Genomic DNA, 21608 nt, shown 5'->3' with positions numbered 1-21608 from the left:
AGAGATGCTGACCGAAATGGGACACGGGGTCTTCAGGGGGCTATAACACACGGTGACGGCCCGGAGAAGAGCACAGCCCTTCTCAAACCATCTGTTCTGACCTGCGCGTGACTGGAGACAAAAGCCAAGACCTACTGGGGAAGGAGGAGAATTGGAGGAAGAAAGGAAGAGATTTCAGCATGATGAAGTGCAGAAGGAAAACTGACCGGTCCGTGGCTCCTTGCGCTGCCAGTATTCGGGAACAAAGAGCGGGGCTGGAGCTGGAAACAACCGGCAGTAAACAAGCCAAAGGAAACTCTGCAACGAGCTGACCTTGCAGCCTGGTAATGGCCTGGGCTGGCAGCCTCGCAGGAAAGAGGGGTGCCATGTCGGCGCTCGCAGAACGTGCTCAAACGCCGAGCTCTTTTTTGTCCCCACCTAGAAAGATGCACAAAGAAGAGGGCGGGTTTTAGAGAAAATACTCCTCTCCCCGGACTGAGTGATCACAGGCTTTGCAGCGTCAAGGTCCCTAGATGACAGCAAACCACCGGGTGCATTTCCAGGCTGCCGGTCACCAGCCGATCACCTGCAGAGACCAGGGAGGATTGCTTTTATTTCCACGTGCAGGGGTAGACAGCCGGGCAACACTGCGCTACGCTACACAACCGTCCGCTGTCCTCTGGAGCGCGCTGCTGGCAGCCACTACAAGTACAGACTGGACTAATGGGCCGACCTCGCGCAGGCAAAGCCTGTGTTTGTCCTTCCTGGACTTCGGTTCGTGCACATGCACCCCAGAGGGAACTCTCTCTGCTTCTTCAGCAGTCTTCCTCGAGAGAGCTGGGGCAGTGACGTGTTCTGCTGAGAAAGCCTTTGTGGTTCCTCATTTCACTTACTAGAAGTGAAGAGCGTGTAAGCACAGGACCCAGCCTCTCGACCACGGATGGCTTTCACTCTTGGCAAAGAACTTGGGAACTTCCTGCCTCCAACGGCGCTGGAAATCGCTGCCCTGACCCCACGGTGCCGACAGCTGTCCGCGCGGACGATGCAGCCTCTCCCCAGGTCACAGAGGCTGGGGTTGCACAAGGCTGCAGCCACGTGGCATGGTCATGGCAGAGTGATTTGCTGTGGGTTTCACTTAATTAATATATTCTGCAGTATGGAGCAGACATACATCCAATGGACTCTGCCAGGAGAGGTGACTGCAGTCCCAGGACATAGGTAGTCAAGGAGCCTGTTTGCATGGAGCAAAAGGATGCCCCAGAACGAAGCAGACTAGGGGAGCGGACACACATGTGCAGCTGTACCTGACCCATGGAAGTAAAGTTATTACGCAGCCATTTACTGGGTCAGACCCAGGCCCACCTTGCCCATCTCCTGTGTCACGTGGCGGCGGAGAGCGGGGCTGAAAGGGAGAACAACCTGAGTCTGACCTGGGTTTTTCGCCTGTTCCTCTCCCCCTTGAAGGCTCCAGCACTGACGGTCCAGGCAGGTGCGATGCAGAGGCCGTGCCCCGCGCTCGCTGCTCAATAGCGGTGATGCCCATTTCCTCCAAGAGCATGTCCCATCCCTTGGTGAATCTGCCTGAGCTCCCACCGCACCCGGGGGCCACGAGCCCCTCACTTGAATCACGCGCTGTGTAAAAATGAGTTTCCTTTTGTTCGTTTTAAACTAGCAGCCTGCTGCTTTCATGCTGTGACCCCCCCCGTTCTTGTCCGGTGAGAGACAGTCCAGAATAAACCCCCACTGGCTTTCTCGTCACCATTTAGTATTTTGTAAACTCTTCTCCTGTCCCCACTTCCAGCATCTCTTCTAAACTGAGCAGACCTGGCCCCATTAGTCTCTTATATAGAGGCCCCCCCGTTCCATGAATTATCCAGGTTGCCCTTCTCTAACTCTCCTATATCCTTCTTGAGGTGTGGGGAGGGGTAATGCCGATCTCGTGGGCGCAGGTGACACCTAAAACTATTCGAATGCTACCGCAAGGAGAGGTATTTATAGAAGAGACAGCTGGGGGTGGAGTGGGGGCAATTCAGACTAATTCACTGCCGCGCAGGTGTCGAAGCGCGCGTTAACTTTGCATTGCAGCATCGCCAGTCCTGGCTCACCAGGGGCTCGGTTATTACAGATGATTTGCGAGTTAGGACTGATGTTTACGGTGAAAAATAGTCTTGACCTTTTGGAGATGGGCCGATTGATTCAGAGCAGGAAGTGTGTTGAAAGATTTTAGCAAGAAATAGTTAACCTACATTTGGACGAGGTTTCCTCCTAAGGAAAGAGCAGTGGGCTGAACACGAGGACACCTGGGTCCTGCCCTCGGCCCGACGCTGTCACCGACTCCGCTTCTTTGTGACTCAGTTTCCTCGTTCTTATTTAGAGAGAGAGACAAAAAAATGATGTCAACCTGAAATTACTCAGCTTCAAAATGGCTGAGAGATGTTCTCAGGCCTTTCATCTCCACTAACTTGTGTGGGTTTTACAATCGCACGTTCCTCTCTCTCCCCTTTTTTGCGACAGGGAAAAACCCGCATGGGCAGAGTGAAACGGACTCTGTGCGAAGGATGGTCAGACGCCCAAAGCAAATGGAAAGGGCCGTTTTCCCCTCTCGCCGCTCTCGGTTCCAGTAACCTCCGTCTTCGCGTGGAGCAACTGAAAGTGGAGCCGGACACCTGGTAGATAAATCACCACCGACCTTTCAGCCTTCTTTACAAAGTGCTTTGAGATCACCGTAGGCGTAAAACTGTTACCTAGCACTTCTATGTCAAAAGGACAAAAAAATGAGGGTGTCTTCTGTTTTACAATGCCCTCTCTCATATGCAAGGAAATCTGCTGAAGTCCCACACCTCGAGAGAGCCTCAGCAGACTTCTCCCCTTCCTTGAGCGATTGGAGCCCATCTCCAACCATGTTTTTGCCCAAAGTACTCTGCATCTCCAGCTTAACCACCCAGAGAACAAGCTTTCACGCTGCTCTGATGTGAATACGACTCAGTTATGCTCAGCTGCTAATGCTGCTTTCTCTGTGGACATGCTGGGGGTATGGAAGGGAACGGTAAATACGCTGCAGTTGCTAAAAGCACCTCAACCCTATCCGCAAAAGTAATGTGGGTGCTTAGGTGCTTTTTGGGTTCCTAAAACATGGGTGCTTAGGTGCTTTTAGGTTCCTAAAAGTCTTACTGGAGACTCTGAGACCAAGGCTTTTCAACCGTGCTTTCAAAACGAGACTTGGGTACTTCGGAAAACCTGACCCACGTATCCGTCTGCCTTCAAACAACCAACCTATTTCTGCTGCCATTTTAAATACATTACAAAACTTCCACTGCTGGATGCTGCGATATAAACTCCCTTGCTAAGGTATCCAGATAAAGACCACGCGGCAGTTATAGAGGTCAAATGCCAAGTGAGGCAACACCTTTGTAGCAGGAAGGAGCTGTTGCGCTGCCCACACTAAACTCTAGTCCTTACCTTTGGATTAAAATAGCTGCCAATCTCTGCTGCTTTATTGAGCAACCAAGAACAAACTTGTGCTGACAGATCATTTAGAGTGGTTTTCCTCACTGTATCTCAGCCAACACCAAACGGTACAAATGTCCTTGGTGTGAAAGATAGCGAGAGAGAAGAATCAGTGGTACGGTTCAACAGTACAGCTATCTAAGTTATATAGCTTTAGTTAGCTGTGTCCTTGCATTTATTAGTGCCTTGGGTTTCTCTCTCCGTACCTGTATCTCCCATCATGTAGTACAGAACTGGCTCCTTGCCATTGCACCCGATCCGACAGATCTGAGTCCTTTTACCCTGCCTTGTTGGCTTGCACATGCCTTACCTGCCTTAGAAACGACTACTCTTAAGGACAAAGGGATGTGAAACATAATGGCTTCTTTTACCTTGCATGCGCCTTGAAAGTCTAGTACCCATTAAGTATGAACTTTTCCTTTTAATCCTAAACTTGTAATCTCGCCAGTACCTTATAGCAGTGGTTTTCAAACTCTTTTGGCTGTGTACCCCTTTACCTGAAAAATGCAGCTGCCAGTACTTCCTACACACGACACGGCTCTTTAGGAAGTGCCGCCATTGATGTCAATGCATCGCAAGGCCGTTGGCCAACGTGCAATGAATAATCAGAAGCTCCACTGTCGTTATGAAAGTTCAGGTGTGTGCCCCTTGGTAAGATATTGCATACCTCAGTCTGAAATCTAGTATCTAGATGGGGGTTGGACTAGATGACTTCCTGAGGTCCCTTCCAACCCTAATTTTCTATGATCTTATGAAAACCACTGGCTGATGGTATGCGGTTAGCCTCTATCTTACAGCTAGTGATGCAAAACACTTCCCTTTGCTAGTTTTAATCTTCTTGTCTTTCAGTGCCAGTGACATTTTCCATCCCAAACGGCTTCCTGGGACACAGGGCCCAGTACACAAGGTGCTATCTTTAAATTGCAAAGGAAAGATCAGCTTTATGCCATTTCCAGAACATGACACGTGCACCAAGCAAAAGTGTCTAGGGTTAAATGCAGTAACTGCTGTCATCCTAACACTTAGAAATGCAGAGGTTTCCTGATTTCTGCTGTGTTTATCGATCTGTCATGAGCCAATTAGCAGTAGCGGCCTTAGGGGGAGGGCAAACCGGGTGACTGCCCGGGGCCCCAACATTTTGAACCTAGAATATAGCTTAATATTCTAGAGTTGAAAAACTCTTTCTTTGTATCATCAATATTGTATTAAGATACTTTCCTTGCAGTTTCGTGGCTAGGGCAAAGTGAAATTGAAATCTAAAACATCCGACTTGCGTATCGGTCATCAAAATTAAGCCGCTATTGGGACCCCAAATGACTCTCTTGCCCAGGGTAAGGCCACCACTGCAATTAGACTGTGGGCCTCATTGCCACGAGAGATCAGCGATATAAAACTGTTAGCAGGATTTCCGAGGCACCTGAACAGCTATGGCTACGGGTCTGTCTGAAGGAATTGGAGTGGGTGTTTTTAATAACGCTTCTGCAGGTGTTTTTGAGTCCCTATAGCTGGTCTCCAACAGGTGCCACTTCCTGATGTGAAAGGACTGAAAAGACAGATTTAAATAAAGCTACCAAATTTGCACACAGGGCTACCGACACGCTTCGCTGGGGCAGGGAGGTGCACAGTAGCTCATGGAGGGAAAGCACTTTCGGCTCGCTCCTGTCTCGGTCTGCTTTCCCTTGCAGGTGGGAGCTGAGCTGTGGCAGCAGTCTCGTACCTCGCTCCTTGGCTTTGAGAACTGAATTCCATAGGCTTTAAAAGACAAAAAAAGCCCTATGGATTCAGTTCTGTAGCTGGGCGGCAAATAAACACCCAACTTCCCAGAGAGCAGCTCCAAGAAGGTGAATCAGCGCCGGGTGCTCTCCTGCTGTGCTTCCCTCTGCTAAGGACTCCTGCTAGAGCCAGTTAGCAAGGTAGGTACTACACCGAAAAGCAAACGTGCCAGGGGATGTTCGAGGCTATCCAAGAAAAGCTCAGATATCTGCCTAGAAAGTTGCTAAGGTTGGTTGGTGTCAGCAACTGTGTTTTCTTCTTCTGGTATAAATGTCTGATCAAGGAGACTGCAGAGAGGAAACTGGTGATAAAACAATTCTTCTGGAAACAGAAAGGCCTTTAAGAAAATAAATGTTACCGCCCACTGATTTATTGTATGCAATTGTGTCCCTGCACTAAAAATACAAATAGCTCAAACAAACAGCCTGGGTGTGACCCAGACTCCCCAGCACGCAGCGTGGAGGGGGAAAGTCAAACAACGACTTCTCAAAGTGCAAATGGAAAAGGGCACGGGGAGGCTGATATTTCCTGTTCCAGGGCTTGGAGTGGCACGGAGATGCTCCTGAGAGGAAAAACACCCCAGGAGGAACTGCACGGGGAAAGACTTGGGGAGCAGCAGCTTGGCGCAGGTGTCCTGGGAGCTACACAGGCAGTTGTAGTTGCAACACCTAGTTTTATTTCTGAAACCTTGAGACTTTGGCTTGCTGCCTTTGGACTGGAGGATGCGAGCCCTCGCTCTGCAGCATGGCCAGCTATCCTCAACTCATTACGCACAGAGCATAATTCGGGGTAGAACTGACCGCTAGGTCCACACCTGTGCTTGTGGTTGGTGAATAAGCCTTTGCTGATGTGCAAACTCCCCTCTCCTGCCTTCGCAAGGTGGAGTTTTGCTTCTGACAACAGCCCACATCACCCGCTGGAGTTTTCTTGGAGAACAGTGGCACCTGCTGTTAATTGGCACGGGCGGGCTACAACCACCCCTATACTGTAGGCATTGAAATGTCTGCATAGACTTAGTTAAAGCCTTGGGAAGCCATGGCAGGGCATCAACATTGCCAGGAAAGGCAGGCGTGTAGCTACCGTTTGCAAGACAGACCAGGGAGTGGAAACTTGATGCACATTTCCAAAAGGGAGCATTTGTGTGCAGGTAGCTAGCGCTTTCCGAAGCACGGGGTGCTCTTCTGCTAGTGCAGGAGGTTATGGAAGTCAGGCAGGAACAGCTGACTGCTCCTTTCTTCCTCTAACTTGGAGTGAGCGTGCACCCCGGTTTCAGAGGGGGTAAAAGGTGTACGGTATGCGATACGCACGATAATAGAGTATTAGTAGCAGTTTGTCCTTTGCAAGAGACAGAAAACCCACAAAAAACCCCAAAGGACTATTTGCATTTTTATTATTTAAAAGCTGCAGATCTTTTCAGACAGGTGTAGTATGGCCCACAGGCCCTCAGCATCACCGTGCACCCCGCAGCCCAGCCATCTCCTTTCCAAAGCAGGGGATGGAGAGAGTACATGCTACGTGCACACAACAGTAGTGACAGCCGAAGTACATTAGTAGAGGTTGTGAACTCCAGCCCCGGCTGCATCAATGAGCACTTGCCAATGGCTGCGGTCGCTTGGTACCAAGCCCGGCTCTTCGTGGTGGTGGAAGGAGTGGTACGTTTTTATTCCCAGAATGAGGATGCCTGGGCAGGTCTCAAACGCAAAACAAGTAGAGGCCAGTTATTCCAGACAGTAATGAAGAGCCACCTACAACTAATAAAATAGTAATAACTATGAGCAGGAAGACGACCAGGTGCAGTGTTTAAAACAAAGATACATTCACCAGTGCCCTCTGCCAACCGGCACCAGTCTGGAGCTGGAGGAACGCTACTCTTGCTCAATTCACCTTGCAGAGGACTGCCGCAAGGAGGCCGTTTCAGTGGCTTTGGTGAGAGAGACTTGCCAAATCCTGTGTCTAGAAAGCAGTTTGTGACTACGTTTGGTCATGCAAATGGAAGACCACAAATTCTTATCCACAGCTGGAGGATCTTCTGCCAGATCCCTTAGATGCGAGTGGAGTGAGCTCATGTTTGAAGGAAGGAAGACAAGGGTGAACATGCGCTGTGTCATCGCGTGTTTGTAGAAGGCAAGGACATTTGTTCTCAGAAGTAATTAAAGTGATGGGTGTTTCCTGCTTGTGCTAATATTCAGGGACTCTCCAGTCCAAAGTCATCAGTCAATGGCTCTCTGGCCCACAAGGACGTGGGAGCAGCAGTCTGGCATCATGGCTTAGATTTCTTTTTCTTCTTTCTGTTCCGGTCCTGCTCTTCACTGCTGTCATCAACCTCACTAGCCGAGGGGGTTGGAGCCCGCTGGATGACCCTCTTTTCCACCGTGTATTCCTGTTCTCCCACTTTGGGGTCTCCTTTCACCAAGAATTCCCCATTCCGGTAGGTTATGGTAACATCCGTCTTCGGGTAGGTGCCGTAAACCCTTCGGAGGTCATCCTTCACGAACTCTGGAAGCACTCTCCTTGGTCCAAAAACCTTCCCTAGTTTTCCCCACTGAAGTTCTGCTCTCATGGTGAAGCCCTCTGGCCAGCCATCCTGCCCCTGCTCTGGCCCCTGGTGTGGATTGTAGGCCGGATAAGGGTTGTGCAAAGGCCAAGGAGCGGTCACTTGGGGGACAGACCAGAAGGGGTAAGGGTGGAAGTAAGGGTTGGGACTGTAGATGTGATGATACTCAACTTGGTTTCCTGCACAGTCGGGGTAGCCGTTTCGGCCCACCACGAGGGTGAAGGGCTGGCTGTAGAAGCTGGGCAGCTGGACGGGAGGGAACGGCGTTGAGCTCGGCACATCAGCCAGCCTCCCAGGGCCAGGGGGCAGGTAGGCATAGGGAGAGGGCTGGATCCTGCTCGGGTAACACTCCGAGGGCACAAAGCCATAATGGTACATGGTATCAGGGATGATTTTAAGCAGCAGTCATCTCTCCAGAGCAGGTTCTGGGTCTTGATCTGTAAAAAAGAAGAAGAAGAGGGAAATATTGAGAATGAAAAAGAGACGCAGACAGTTTAAGTGGCAAGATCCCAGCACAGCTCCTGCAGGACGACAAGCGTTTCATGGCTCGGGAAGCATGCTGAATAGTAAAGGAGCTCTTACTACAGGAGGAACGACATCTTTGCAATACTAGTAACACAAACACGAGTTCCAGCATTTCCAAAGCATTGCACCGAGCGACGAGCAGCACCGATTGCCGGAAGTCGCTCAGTGATGGACAGCACCGAGTGTGGGCAGACACTGCACATTTCACTGATCCCAAGCACTTGGAGTTGGACATTTTTGCAGCACTTGCGTGGAGTCAGGCAAGGGAGGAACTCTAAACCCTCTTGACCTTGTGAAAGCCAAGTAGCCTCATCTTGTCAATGAAACAGCACATTGCCTCTAGAGGGGCAGAGGAAGGGAAGGGCTAGGCTGGCGCTACGATGTGGGGGAGGGACGGCATGGATAACCGAGTGCAAGGCAAGAGTGTTTTTGGCGAGATAATGGAAAGCTCTCCTTGTTTGTGGTGCCTCTGCATTATCACCTCTGTAGGTGGTCTGCAAAAATGGGATTATAGCCATTGGTTTAGACTTCATAGGGGTGGGAGGGAAAAATCTTTGCCAAGGTAAGAGAACTTGTTAGTAAAAAAAGCTCCCAACAGCTGGACTGAAGAGCTGGGCTTCGTCCTGGAGGCACTCAACTCTGAATTTGGCTGCGATTATGAAAAACAAAAATCACAGAGAGCCGAGGAAAGGTCTGCTGGGCCCTTGGTAGCCCCTGTTTTTGGAAGGCCACGATACAGAGTAGTTTACCGGAGAGACTTGCAGTAAGCGCCAGCCTGGTTTACTCCGATGAAAAAAACTTCTCTGTGCTGCGAGTCTGCATCTCCATAATTGCCCTCGTGCCACGTGCCCACTTCCGAGGGGGCCCAAGTCAGAGGCACATCTTTGAACATCATCCATCTTGACACAATAGCCATGGCCTAAGGAGGTTATGACCCCCACCCCCCACCAAAACTACTGGCAAATATCCTGTCAAAATTGACAACGCATGTTGTAAATGGGCGCACCAGCATGGCACGCTCTTTACCAGACTGAGATCACCGATAAGTTCACACGTGCACTTCTTTCTAGTGCCCCCACGAGAGACCAGAGGTGACCCGAGAGAGGGACTGAACTGCGACCCTGTCTGCAACTAGGGATACGCCGAAGAGGAGGCGACATGCTCATCTCCTAGACAGATCCGGTCCCATCATTCGGACCTAGTTGTGACGCTAATTAGGGCGTGTTCACATTAATTCTATACATCACTATTCCCATTCAGGATTTACATGGGCTGTATCCATTTCTAACACGACAATACACTAATATACGGCTGTACTGATAGAGGCAAACAAGTTATGCAGAGAAACTACACACTTAATAATGCATCAACTCTACTGGCAAACCATTCATGGAGCTCAGGATCATTGGTGTTGCTTTTCTACAAGTCAAATGATTTCTGGTCTGTGAATTATGGGTATTATGGGTATGCAAGATTAGAGCCCAGGTGGCTAGTGTGGAACGAATCCTTCCATGCCCTCCTGGGCTGGGGGGCTACCTTTAACATAGTGCTTCCTGAAAGACTGAAGATGTTAGTGCCAGTGATGTTGAGATTTTATTGTAGGGCAGGGGAGCCTGTATGATAAGAGAGGAAAAAAAAAAGACCGACAGAAGCCTTTTGTTGGGTGACCCTTGCTATAACGCAGGAGCTAGGAAGCTGCTTCGATCACAGATGAGAGACTAAATTCCTGGGATGTCACAACACCAAAAAAGACCAAGGAGCTAAGTGGGAAGTCTGCTATTGCGCCAACTGAGGAAACCAGCAAGGGGCAAAGAGCGGTGCGTGGCAGGAGTATCGTATCACTTCATTCTTGTGGGCTGACGTTTCCCCAGCACGCACGTATTACTCAACAGCAGGGTGTTGACGGCTGACACGCCGTACACAATACTTGCTAATCCTAAAGCATTTTTGCAGACCTGTTGGGACAAGCCCGTGTTTGCCAGCTGGAATATGACATGCTGGATTTATTTGGCTTTCACTGGACCGTATCCTGCAACTGCCAGGTATTGCCTTGCTCATTCACCTCCCTAGGCACGACTCTACCTTGACCAGAGAGAGATCTCTTCAGGCAGCAGGAGCAGAGATTTGCATTTTGCCGGCTTAAGGGCCGATGGCCGAGCCAGGGCACTGTTTGTCTTGTCGTGCGCCTTGCAGCTTCAGAATATTTAACGCCGGCTCCGTCGTGGAGAAGCGGGGCTGGAAGGGAGCTGCAGAGGGCACATCTAGTCCAACCCCTGTGCAAGCCATCCCATATAATTTATCATCTAACCTCTTTGTAAAACTACCATGAATCCCGATATGACCCCTGAACCGGCCACAGGTAAAGCAGGGAGATGCTCCTCTCCACCCCGCTGCTCCCCCTCATCTTATATTCCAGTTTTGCTCTCCTCATACGCTGCTTTGTGCATGTCCTTTCACAGCATCTGATAAAGGGAGCTCCAGCCCACGAAAGCTCATGCTACACAGTCTACTTTGGCTAGTTTATAAGAGGTGCAAATTGACCCGGCCTTCAAATCGACCTCGGGAGGCTAAAACAGGCCCTTGGTATTCCTCTTCTCATGGAGAAGGGGAGATGCATGGATCAGAAGTGGTTTAGGGAGGAAACCCAGAGAGGGACTCACCGCTGTGTCTCTCGGAAGAAGGGATTGAATAGCAGCCTTCAGCTCCCTGCACAGAGGACGGAGCTCGGCTGGTCTCAGTGGGGGCAGATACAGGACAAGGAGCAATGGGCTCAAGCTGCAGCAAGGGAAGGTGAGGTTGGATATTAGGAGCGCTGGAACAGGAAAAAAGTTGTGCACTCTCCATCCTTGCAGGTTTTTAGACAAAGTCTTAGCTGGGATGATGCAGTTGGGGCTGGTCCTGCTTGGAGCAGGGGCTGGACTAGATGTGACCCCCTGAGCTCCCTTCCACCCTCATTTTCTATGCCCCTGCCAGCTGTCTGCCCTGAAGGTAGCGTGCAGCTTTGGGCTTTCACAATCACCTTGGCCCCCCTCGGACCCCGTTCCCTATGGGGACCCCCCGAGCTCCTCCTGCTCCGGTGCCAGTTCCCAGCCCTGAGGGAGGAATCCCCTTCGTTACATGCAGTGGCTCCCTGCTTGCACGGTGGCTCTTGCACTACCACCTCCTGGTCCAGACGCGGTGGCCATCAGCAGCTGCAAGGCCAGGCCCATCCCCACCTGGCAGACGGGGCGACAGGCGAGGAGCCCAGGTGTGCACTATGAGGCAGGGCAACAAGTGAGGCGGCAGCCCTGGATGGGGCAGAAGGTTTCCATACCAGCATTTTACAGCCCCTCTCAGCGATAGACCCTGGACAAGTCGGGGACTTCCAGGGGACGTGTCCACTCGGCAGCAGCAAAAGACTGCAGCAAGAAGGGAAACGGAGGTCGTTACCTGCGTCTTTAGGCTCCGGGGCCCTTCGTTACCTTAGCTGAGATTTCGAGCCCTGCTCTTGGGAAGTCAGCAGACCCAGACCGAGTGGTTCTCGTACTGGAGAGATGCAATCCTTGAGTGGAGAGGCCGGTGCCAAGCTCAGCTCTCTGCAAACCAGCTAGAAACGCAGAGCAATCTGGAGCCTTGGCAAGCCGCGAGGATCTTGGAGCCGCTGAGGAAGGCAGATGGGGTTGTATTCGGTAACCAAGGCAGGTCCTCCAAGCCGTGGGCAGATTGCAGGGAGGTACGGTTGCTAGGTAGAGAGCAACAGACGCCGGGCGGGCAGTCTCCCACACTCAAATATGCCTTTCCTACCTAGGAGAGCCTCAGCTCCGGGGTGCACGATAGCTCACGTGCATCACGGATGGACCGAGCCTGATCTGGATTTTCTCTCCTCCATTCTTCCTAGCCTTCCCCCGTCCCTCCACATCTTCCCAGCGTCTCTGAAAGCAGCGCCTTCAAACACCGCAGCTCTTAGAAACCACAATAGACACCGAGGAGCTCGTTTCAGCGCCGACTTGTACCACAGAGTTGCTAGGGAACCCGCACTTCCATTTGCAATATGAAACCGGAGCACGTTCGCACCCATTAGATCACGCAAACTATTTCCTTCAGCTGCCCGAGATCCAAGTCACTCCCTTCAAAGCAAGTTCACCTCGGGCCGAGCCCTCGGAGGTGGCTGCTCCCAGGGGCATCCACATCAATTAGCAGCAAGCACTTTCAGTGCATCTAGAAAATAGCACTGGAGGGGTCTACACCGCAGCCAAAGTCTGCCATTGGGATCAGCATGGATACACCGGCCGCAGAGCTGCAACACCGTGAAAACCGTTTAGACGGCAAAAATCTGCCCTGCTGAACTGAAGTGGGGCCAGGTAGGCCCCTGGGAGCTGCAGATCACTACTGACTGCAGCATAGGCAGAGTCACTTAGTCTAGTTCCCAATCAAATCCCCCTAATGGGTCAAAGACCTGCTTGCAGAAGCATCCGGGAGTTATCATCAGAAGGTACTTAGTAATCAGAAGCCATCGCCGCTAGCCCAGGGAGTTGATATCAACCTGCGTGTGGATAATTGGCACACGAGGGGAAAGAAAAAAAAATGCAGCAAGAATATCCTTGGCAAGCTTTCGGGCACAAATGCCCTTCTTCAGGCATAGGGAGACTGCCTGAAGAAGGGCATTTGGGCCCGACAGCTTGCAAAGAACATTCCCCCCCCCCCCAAGTATTAGTTGGTCTAATACAAGATGATCACCTCTGCCCAAAGAGCCTTGCCTGCCCGTGTCCTTAGACCAACACGGCTACAACCAACAATATACATCTCTCAAGGCGTCACGGTGCTCTGCAGTCATAGAAAGTTAGGGTTGTAAGTCATCCCTTCCATCAGCTAAGGTACATCTCCTTTCCTCTCCATTTCTGCCTTTGCAGGGAGCAAGCCTGTGCCTTATTGATGCCACAAACTTTTTCCTTCACCAGCCTTAAGCTACTAGTTAAAAATCATTATAGAAGCAGAAAACCCAAGGCAGCCAGGACTCCCTTCCAGCTAGAAAATAAAACCCCCCAAAAACTTTTCACCCTGTCCCTTCTGCCCACACCCCAAAAAAACCACACAGTAAGGCATTTTGCTTGGGATCAAGAGGCCGAAGTTGGAGCCTTGCTCTAGACTCATGCCAAAGGCTAGTGCAAATGCTGAATAATAGCTTATTATTCCTCCCCCACCAGGCCCGGAGTCACTTGAAACCATGAATCCCCTGGATTTTCAAAGCCACATCAGCGTATCCGGAAATGCCACACTCCAAAATGACGCGCGTGTGAAGTGCGGTACTGTAGCTCGCCTTGGCTTGTTTTCTCTTCGTGTCAAGCCAAGTCCTTCATACCTCATTACCAAGCACACCGTATCAAAGCCAGGAAGGGCAAACCGAGACGCCTGTTTTCTGCTTTCCCTTCCTCCCGCAGAACAATCTTGCATTGACCACTCTATGGCATGTTCTCAAGGGCTGTGCTTGGGCTTGTTTGAATGGGATTTTTAGATTGAGTCAGGAGTTGAACTTTGCCAGCACGTTGGGAGAAACAGAAAGAGGACTGTTTTGTTCTTCTAGGCTTGGGATCAGTTAGCCAAGCAGATGTGCTAAGCTGCCTTGTTACAACAGGCTATAAATCAACCAGAAAGGTCTGAGCTTGGTGCAGGAATTACTGCGCTGAACTAATTTTAGGGAGAAGACAGGCTAGGACACAACGGTTCCTTCTCCATCCAAGATCTAGGACAGAGCAGATCCATAGCGACTTTAGTTTCTGCTTCCTTTATCGGCTTTGTCTGGGCGGACAAGGAGTGCTTCATGACTTTGCTGCTTCACCTTTGATCCAAGAACAAGCACCGCGATGGCCGGTTAATCCAGGAGAGGTGCAAATTGCTTCCCGTGCAAGACATCAGCCATGCAACTGGAAAGGCTCCTCTTTGGCCTTGCAATATAAAATGACTCTGAAGAGTCCTGTTGTGAAGTCCTTTTCACCAGGCACACCTGTTCCCTTACGTGTCATGTACACCTGATGGAGTTTTTTTGGTCGACAAAAAAGGACAATTTGCCACCATCAAACTAAAAATGCATCGGAGGTGGTCTAAGTTACCGTGCTCAAAGAAAATTTGACATGAGAAAACCATCTTGCATGTATATATGGCGAGTCAAAGGTGCTATCCCCTCTTGAGCGAGCGGAGCACGGGTTTCCACGCTCGAGTGCCGACACAGGCCAGCTGCTCGGCTCAAGCAGCAGCGTGCAGGTGGCAGCTCCTGCTAGCTTGAGGAGGCCACTGCAGTCATCTCCATTCAAGGCAAGGCAGAGCCTCATTTCGTGACGCTAACACCCTTCTGTATAGTTTTTCTTTGATTCCTGAACAAAGCTATGGACTGCTTCTCAAAGTAATGCACCCCATTTTCTCCTCCTTGATAGAGCCCTGTGGACTTTCCTATGTTTCACCCCCCTTTCCCAAAACAGGAGACAACCAGGCATATGAAAAAAAGAAAAGCAACACTGATAAGCAGTTAATGTAGCACCTTATGCGACCTCATTATCCTGTGGAATTAATTGCAGAAGGAAATCGAGAGCTACCAGCGGTCTTTCAGCACCGGACAAGTTAGAACGAGTTTCTATATGTCAAGGCCTGGCATAATTCAATGCATTATAATATATAGTAGATATTATAATGCATCTGTATAATAGACAGATTCTTTGTAAGGTCGGGGTCTTCCACAGCCACAAAGACGAGGGTGTGCAAAGTACAGTTATTCATTTTGTGGTGCGTCGCAACCTGCAGGTCCTCTTCCGCAGTGCTGCAGCCGAGTGTACAGCACGTTCCCCAGACTGCAGGAGATTTTCTCCCCATCCTAAGTGCTGGACTTCGCACTTCCCCTTATTGGATTTCAATTTCATGAATTTCCACTATATTACGGTCATTTGGAATCCAGAAAAGTATTGGCTCCCCCATCCACAGCTTGGTGTCATCTGCATATCTGCCAAGTGTGCGTGCAGTCCCATCCTCCCAGCCATTCATAAAGATATTCATGAGTACCAGACACAGGACAGAGCCCTGACGAGCTCCACTCGTCACCTCCTCCCCGCATAGCGGGGAAATGGAGCATGAAAGCTGTAGCCAGCAGATTGATCCCCGCGTAGCCTCCTCTCTCCCCTCCCAAGCAACGCGGCATTTGGCTTATACACCCCCAAGGCTTCCCTGTTCCTTTTCAGGACCTGTAGTTCAAGGCCACCAACTTCTCCCAGGTCCGACGGAGCTGCCAACAGAGTCTGAACCTCCACCTCCCCCTCCAGTTCCTAGTCTCGTGCCTTGACCCCCAAGGCTCTTTTCCAGCAACGTCTTTATTAGACATTAGCATCTCTCATCCTTGGGATTTCAGCTGCCTGGCGAGACTTCCCCGTGCAGCCTGGTGTCTGTCTGCTTAGACTAGTGTTACACGACTAGTGTTCACTAGTGTTCTGCGAGCATCAGAAATAGGTCGCCTATTGCTATCAGGGTTCAACTCAACCTCTCACAATAGGGCAGGCATCCTTCTTTTGGAGAGTAGATGCACTGCAGCCCATGTTGGGAGGCTTATCTGTTGGTTCTCCCAACAGGGATCCAGGTGGTTTTCAATCTTTTCTCCAGTGCCAGACAAAGGGTGTTTGTCCCCGAAAGCTTGCAATTAAAGATTTTTTTTTTGTTGGTCCAATAAAAGATATTATCTCTACTACGAGTCCTGGTAAATTAGGCTTTTGCAGGTCCTGGGAGCCAAGGGTATGCACCTCTGTTTCTATAAAAGCAGGGCTCTAAACTGCATCCTTTCTAAAGCATTGTCTGCAGTATGCCACTCAGCACAGCACAGGACCCTGACTTGTGGGACACCAACTATTCCCATTTTTAAACTTCAATTTGCTGTGATTTTTTTGCATTTCATCTAGCTTAAAAATGGGTTTTCTATACAGTGCAGGGGAAAGGCACTGTATAGAAAACCCAATTTTAAGCTAGATGAAATGCAAAAAAATTGGACCAGATACCAAGGTGAGCGGGGACAACCACAGCAGCCATCGCACACAGCAGCTTAGACACAGCATTTGTCTATGAGATACTTTCAGAGTGAAAGTTTGTGTTGGCCCGAGAACGCTTATCCTTCCCTCTTTTCTGCAAAGTCACAAGGATATTTGATCCACTCCCTTGTAGCCTCAAGCGATTAAGATCTGAAAGAGGAAAATATTTTTATATAAAAGGGCCCCTGACGAGATGATAGCAGCTTACGAGAACAGCTGATTTTGCATACAAATGAGCAAACGCTCTAAATACAGGCTATTCAGCTTCATGGTTGCCAGTAACAGGGTTTTAAGCTACAGGGAATTTTTGTTGCTGCTGTTTCTTTATGAAGCAGACCGGGTTTGAGACGATTACCAGCAGTGCATTTGCACTACTTCCTGGATAAAATTTAAAGAAAAATAATATTAATAACCCCAGCAGAGAGACACGATTCAGAGCTTTTGGGTTAGGAAGGCGCTACTCTGTGCATTAAGCAGCAAAAAAGCCAGTCTCCTGCCAGCTTGTGCGTCTCAACAGCAATGCCGCTCAGCAAAGCGGTTGTGCAGGAGTTCAGCTCACCTGCTGGAAACCCACTGAAGACATCACCTCAAACTGGTCCCCAGGCATGGCAGCAATAGAGAGAGGCGTGGGACCAACAGAGGCAGATTTTCTGCAGTGCAGGGCATTGCTTTTGGCACTTTATCGCCTCCCCACGTTAAGCATATGCCCCTACCTTGGTGTGGGATGGGGAGCCTGGCACTTAAGCAAGGGATGCTCAAAACCCAGCTGAGCCAGGCATGCTAAAGAGGACTACAATTGAAACGTAGAGGAAAGGGAGGAGATTTAGGCACCTTGCTGTACTCAGGACCCTCCATAATTCTCTCTGGCTTTTGGGTCTATGAGATGAACGACCCCAGAGCAGTCAACAGACTAGTACTATAGGGCTCAATTTGGAGCAGGGGTATAAAACTCAGATCTTCCACGTCCCAGGCGCGTGAATGAGCAGATGCACACCCTCACCCTGGTTTCCTCCTTGCCCTTTGTCCTGAGCATACGCAGATCACGCATAAGGCACTGGGCCCGCTGCTGAGCTAATCAGTCGGACCTTCTTACAGCGGGTGACGAGCAATGGCCAGAAGCCCGATGCCACAGCAATTTGTGGTTGTTGCCAATGGTGCAAAATGATGAAACACCCAAACACGGTATATCCCAACCCTGGACTTCCCACTTTTAGGGCACATTGTTAGGAAAGCCTGTTAAGACGAAGAGCTGCCAGCATTCACACAGGCTCAGATCTGGGCGAGCCGTGTCATAGCCCTGGCTGCAACCCTGTTCGAGTGTCACCACCACGTTATACATCCGGTCTGAGATGGTGTCCCTTTAAACAGGGAGAGGGACTTCTTGTTGAGCTCTGTTTAAGTGAAGACAACTTTAAGGTGCCCTTAGACTTTTGGTTGCTGTTTGTATCCCCCCCATCATGGTGAGAAGAATTAAACTGATTAACTATGTGATTTCTCACTCCTCTATAGTCATATAAAAGGTGCATTAAATGCTACTTCTGAGACATGATTCTTTATTTTGTTTTGTTTTTTTTAATAATCCTTCTGCTTTCCTCTTGGAGCGGTCTGATGCTACAAACAATCAGGGATATGTATAATTGTATGTTGGAGTAATCCCAGTGACTTTGATGGGTTATTCATACAAATGTTTTGAGAACCAGGACTGTAGAAGGCTCTCTCTGTTTAACGCACACACACACAGTTATATATATATATATATGATATGCCACTGTTTCATTGCAGTGGGCCCCAAATATAAATATATAAAATATAAATTTGGGGCCCACTGCAATGAAACAGTGGCATATCCATATCCAAATTCTGGATAGCTTCAGGATTAGGGACTGTCTGCACAGGTAAGCTATAAGAGAATACATGAATTTGAACCAGAATAGCCTTGCTCATATGTTGAAGCACTTGTTGTGGGATAATAATGGCTGTTTTAAAAATGTATTTATAGCTGAAGTTGCTGTGGAAAGGGTTTAAGCTAAACCTAGAATAAGCCACATGAATGCAGAGCGGCAGCAAGAAGGGTTTCACTGCTGTAGAAGTCTGTCAGTTTAGCTAATACCAATATAAGGATGCCACTAATACCAGTATAAGGATGCCACTAGAACTGGTAACACTTTCCCCAGGTAGAGGAGTTTAGCCGCAGCAACTGCAAACCGATATTAGACACTGCCGATACCCTCAGTCTGAAAAGGAAGAATTGGGTATCCTATATTAAAAGTGAGCAGCAGCTTCACGAGTCCAGTCTTTAAATCAGACCTCTGCTCCCAACACCTCTCTCCACCATACCTCGAGTGCACTTACCAGCTTAAGAGACCATTAGGTGTGAACTAAACCATTATAGCTATGCTTACAGAAGTTCAGTAGTACTTTACCAATAACTGGGGTTTCTAAAAAACACACTCAAACAGTTAATAGCAAATGGGAAGGGGGCAGGAAATAATACAGAAAAGCTGTGTAAATTTACATTAAAAAGTGGAAATCGTAAAGAGCTAGAGAAACTAGCTGACTAGTGATGGTCAACCTTAATCAAAACTACAAGAGAAGCACTATTTGGCTCTTAATGTAGCTGCAATGCAGAAAGGAAAAACAGAGTTATTAAAATGTAATGGGGAAAAGTATCCTAGACAAAAATACATGAATTCTCTTTAAAATAACCAGCTTTTAAAAGTATATTTCCAAACTCTGATTCCTCCCTAAAGCAGGCAGCATCATCCGCCCCCTGAAAGCAAATAGGTTCAATAGAAATTAGAAGGGATTAATTACCACTTGCTGCTTTGAAGAACAGATCCACTCCCCTGGATTTTGTTCAGAATCAATAACTACAAAAGCCCCGGTACTATTTGTAATCACCATGAGACTTCAAATGGCTACAATTAACTAACGAAGCCTGCAGTTACACACGTCAGTCACTATTGTGCACACCTGTAATGCTATACAGCCATCCCGACTGTTTAGAAATTAGTCTTGTAACCAATTTGACACCAGCAGTTATTTAAAATATACAAGTCAAGCGGGAAAGTCAATATATTCCTTTACATTCGTGACTACTGTTACAGAATATATATACTCTTTTGATAGCTAGGGTCCTGTTCTGCTTCAACCTTGCTATTTTTCTTACATTCACAATTATGCCAACGATGCTAACGATCACTGCTATTTACCTGAAACGACTCTCTAACAGCGCAGGTGATCTCCAGATCGGATGTTACCTGCCTGTACCTCAATCTGTAATTATAAAAGCTGCAATTATGCTCTTGACTGCAAATCCTCCCTGAGTTTTTGTGGTCAGCGACTAGATAGAAGGCGCCTTTCAATTAGACCACGCTGGTAATCTCCATAAAATGTCAGAAGATAATAAAACGAGGTGATGCTTCTTTGAGAGGCACCGGGTGGAAAGCAGATTGCTCCGTTTTAAAACCCTCAAAGCCCTCTGCAAACAGCAATTAGAGCTTCCTTCCTCACCTGCCTGTGTCAATGCTCATTAAATAGGTAGTTAGCCCAAGTGTTGTCTGGGGGCATTAAAACCAGAAGCGCCTAGGAAGAAAATGCACTTGTGTTTTAAGTTATCCCGGTCAGAAATCATATCCGCGTCCCAACAGCATCGTGGCCGAAATGCAGAATTTTGTCAGCTTTTATCGTCGTGGGAAATATATAGTGACTGTCCAGCCTTAAAAGGGTGCCGGGGGCACTGAAATGACAAGTGCTATTTGGGCTTTTTCCATTAAAAATGGAAGTACGGCTGCAGAGCGGGTGTGCAACGGGCGGTCGAAAGCAGCGCCGTGCTGGTGGGCGCCTGAATCCCGGTCCAGATTTCCTAATGTTTGCTTTTTATTATTTTGAAAGTCTGGTTTTTGGGGAGGGGAGCGCTGCGTTTTGTTCATGCAACCCCTGAAGGTCGGCCTCCAGGCCAGCGAGTCCCCTTCCCCTTATAACGCGGAGGGGGCTGAGCCCTATTCGGGCCCCCGCTGTCCTAGCAGGGGGCACGCGGGGGCAACGCATGCACCCACTCGCGCAGTGCACTGCGTGGGATAGACCACCGCAACTGGGCTCTGCACCCTCCTGGGCTCTGTATGGGATAGACCATTGCATTGTGGGGGGGTGCACTCACTGGGCACTGTATGGGATAGACCATTGCATTGTGGGGGGGTGCACTCACTGGGCACTGCGTGGGATAGACCTCCACAACTGGGCTCTGCACCCTCCTGGGCTCTGTATGGGATAGACCATTGCATTGTGGGGGGGTGCACTCACTGGGCACTGTGTGGGATAGACCTCCACAACTGGGCTCTGCACCCTCCTGGGCTCTGTATGGGATAGACCATTGCATTGTGGGGGGGTGCACTCACTGGGCACTGTATGGGATAGACCATTGCATTGTGGGAGGGTGCACTCACTGGGCTCTGCGTGGGATAGACCACCACAACTGGGGGCTGCACCCTCCTGGGCTCTGTATGGGATAGACCATTGCATTGTGGGGGGGTGCACTCACTGGGCTTTGCATGGGATAGACCATTGCAATGTCGGGGGGGGAAAGCACTGCATGGGATAGACTACCACAACTGGGGGGGGGTTATGCACCCTTTTGGGCACGATATGGGATAGACCATTGCATTGTGGGGGGGGTGCACCCATCTGGGCAGTACATGGGACAGACCATTGCATTGTAGGGGGGAGGGGGTGCACTCACTGGGCTCTGCATGGGATAGACCACCACAACGGGGGGGGAGCATCCTCTTGGGCACTTCATGGGCTAGACCATTGCAATAGGGGGGACGTGCACCCATCTGGGCAGTACATGGGCCAGACCATTGCAATGTCGGGGGGGGAAGCACTACATGGGATAGACCACCACAACTGGGAGGGGAGATATGCACCCTCCTGGGCACTACACGGTCCCTCGGGGGGCGGGGGGGCACTTTCTTGGGCTGTTTCCATGGTGACGGGGGATTCCCCTAGGCCAAGGGCCAGCTTGGGTCATAGAGAGGGAGGGCGGTGCTAGACAGGCTCAGGACGAGGGGTGCGGCTATGTAAATCAACCACGGAGAAAGCTCTCTGATTGGCTGGCAGTGGTGCTGCGCGCGGAGACCCCGTTTGCCCCCAACTGCCCTCACACAAGATGGCCGCCGAGGGGGTCTGAGGCGGGTGCGGTCTGCCCCTGTTCAAGATGGCCGCTCGCTCACGTC

General features: G+C 49.8%; 1 protein-coding gene across 4 annotated transcripts; it reads right to left on the bottom strand.

Moving 5' to 3' along the window:
- Nucleotides 1-6632: 6632 nt before the first annotated feature.
- On the bottom strand, nucleotides 6633-19868 carry C6H10orf95 (chromosome 6 C10orf95 homolog). Of its 4 annotated transcripts, none has more exons than XM_014595625.3 (2): nucleotides 19587-19868; nucleotides 6633-8250 (listed from the first exon to the last, which is right to left on the bottom strand). In XM_014595625.3, exon 2 carries the CDS (start codon nucleotides 8189-8191, stop codon nucleotides 7520-7522), a length of 672 nt encoding a protein of 223 aa, XP_014451111.1. In that variant the 5' UTR covers nucleotides 8192-8250; nucleotides 19587-19868; the 3' UTR covers nucleotides 6633-7519. The 4 variants fall into 4 exon arrangements, with proteins under 4 accessions (XP_014451111.1, XP_014451110.1, XP_019341570.1 ...); XM_014595624.3 differs by lacking the exon at nucleotides 19587-19868 and adding an exon at nucleotides 19189-19315; XM_019486025.2 differs by lacking the exon at nucleotides 19587-19868 and adding an exon at nucleotides 11768-12237.
- Nucleotides 19869-21608: the final 1740 nt, after the last annotated feature.

Source organism: Alligator mississippiensis, chromosome 6, assembly GCF_030867095.1.
Source record: "Alligator mississippiensis isolate rAllMis1 chromosome 6, rAllMis1, whole genome shotgun sequence".
Taxonomy (NCBI): domain Eukaryota; kingdom Metazoa; phylum Chordata; order Crocodylia; family Alligatoridae; genus Alligator; species Alligator mississippiensis.
Note: the sequence above shows the minus strand (reverse complement) of the source record. Positions and strands in the feature narration are given on the sequence as shown.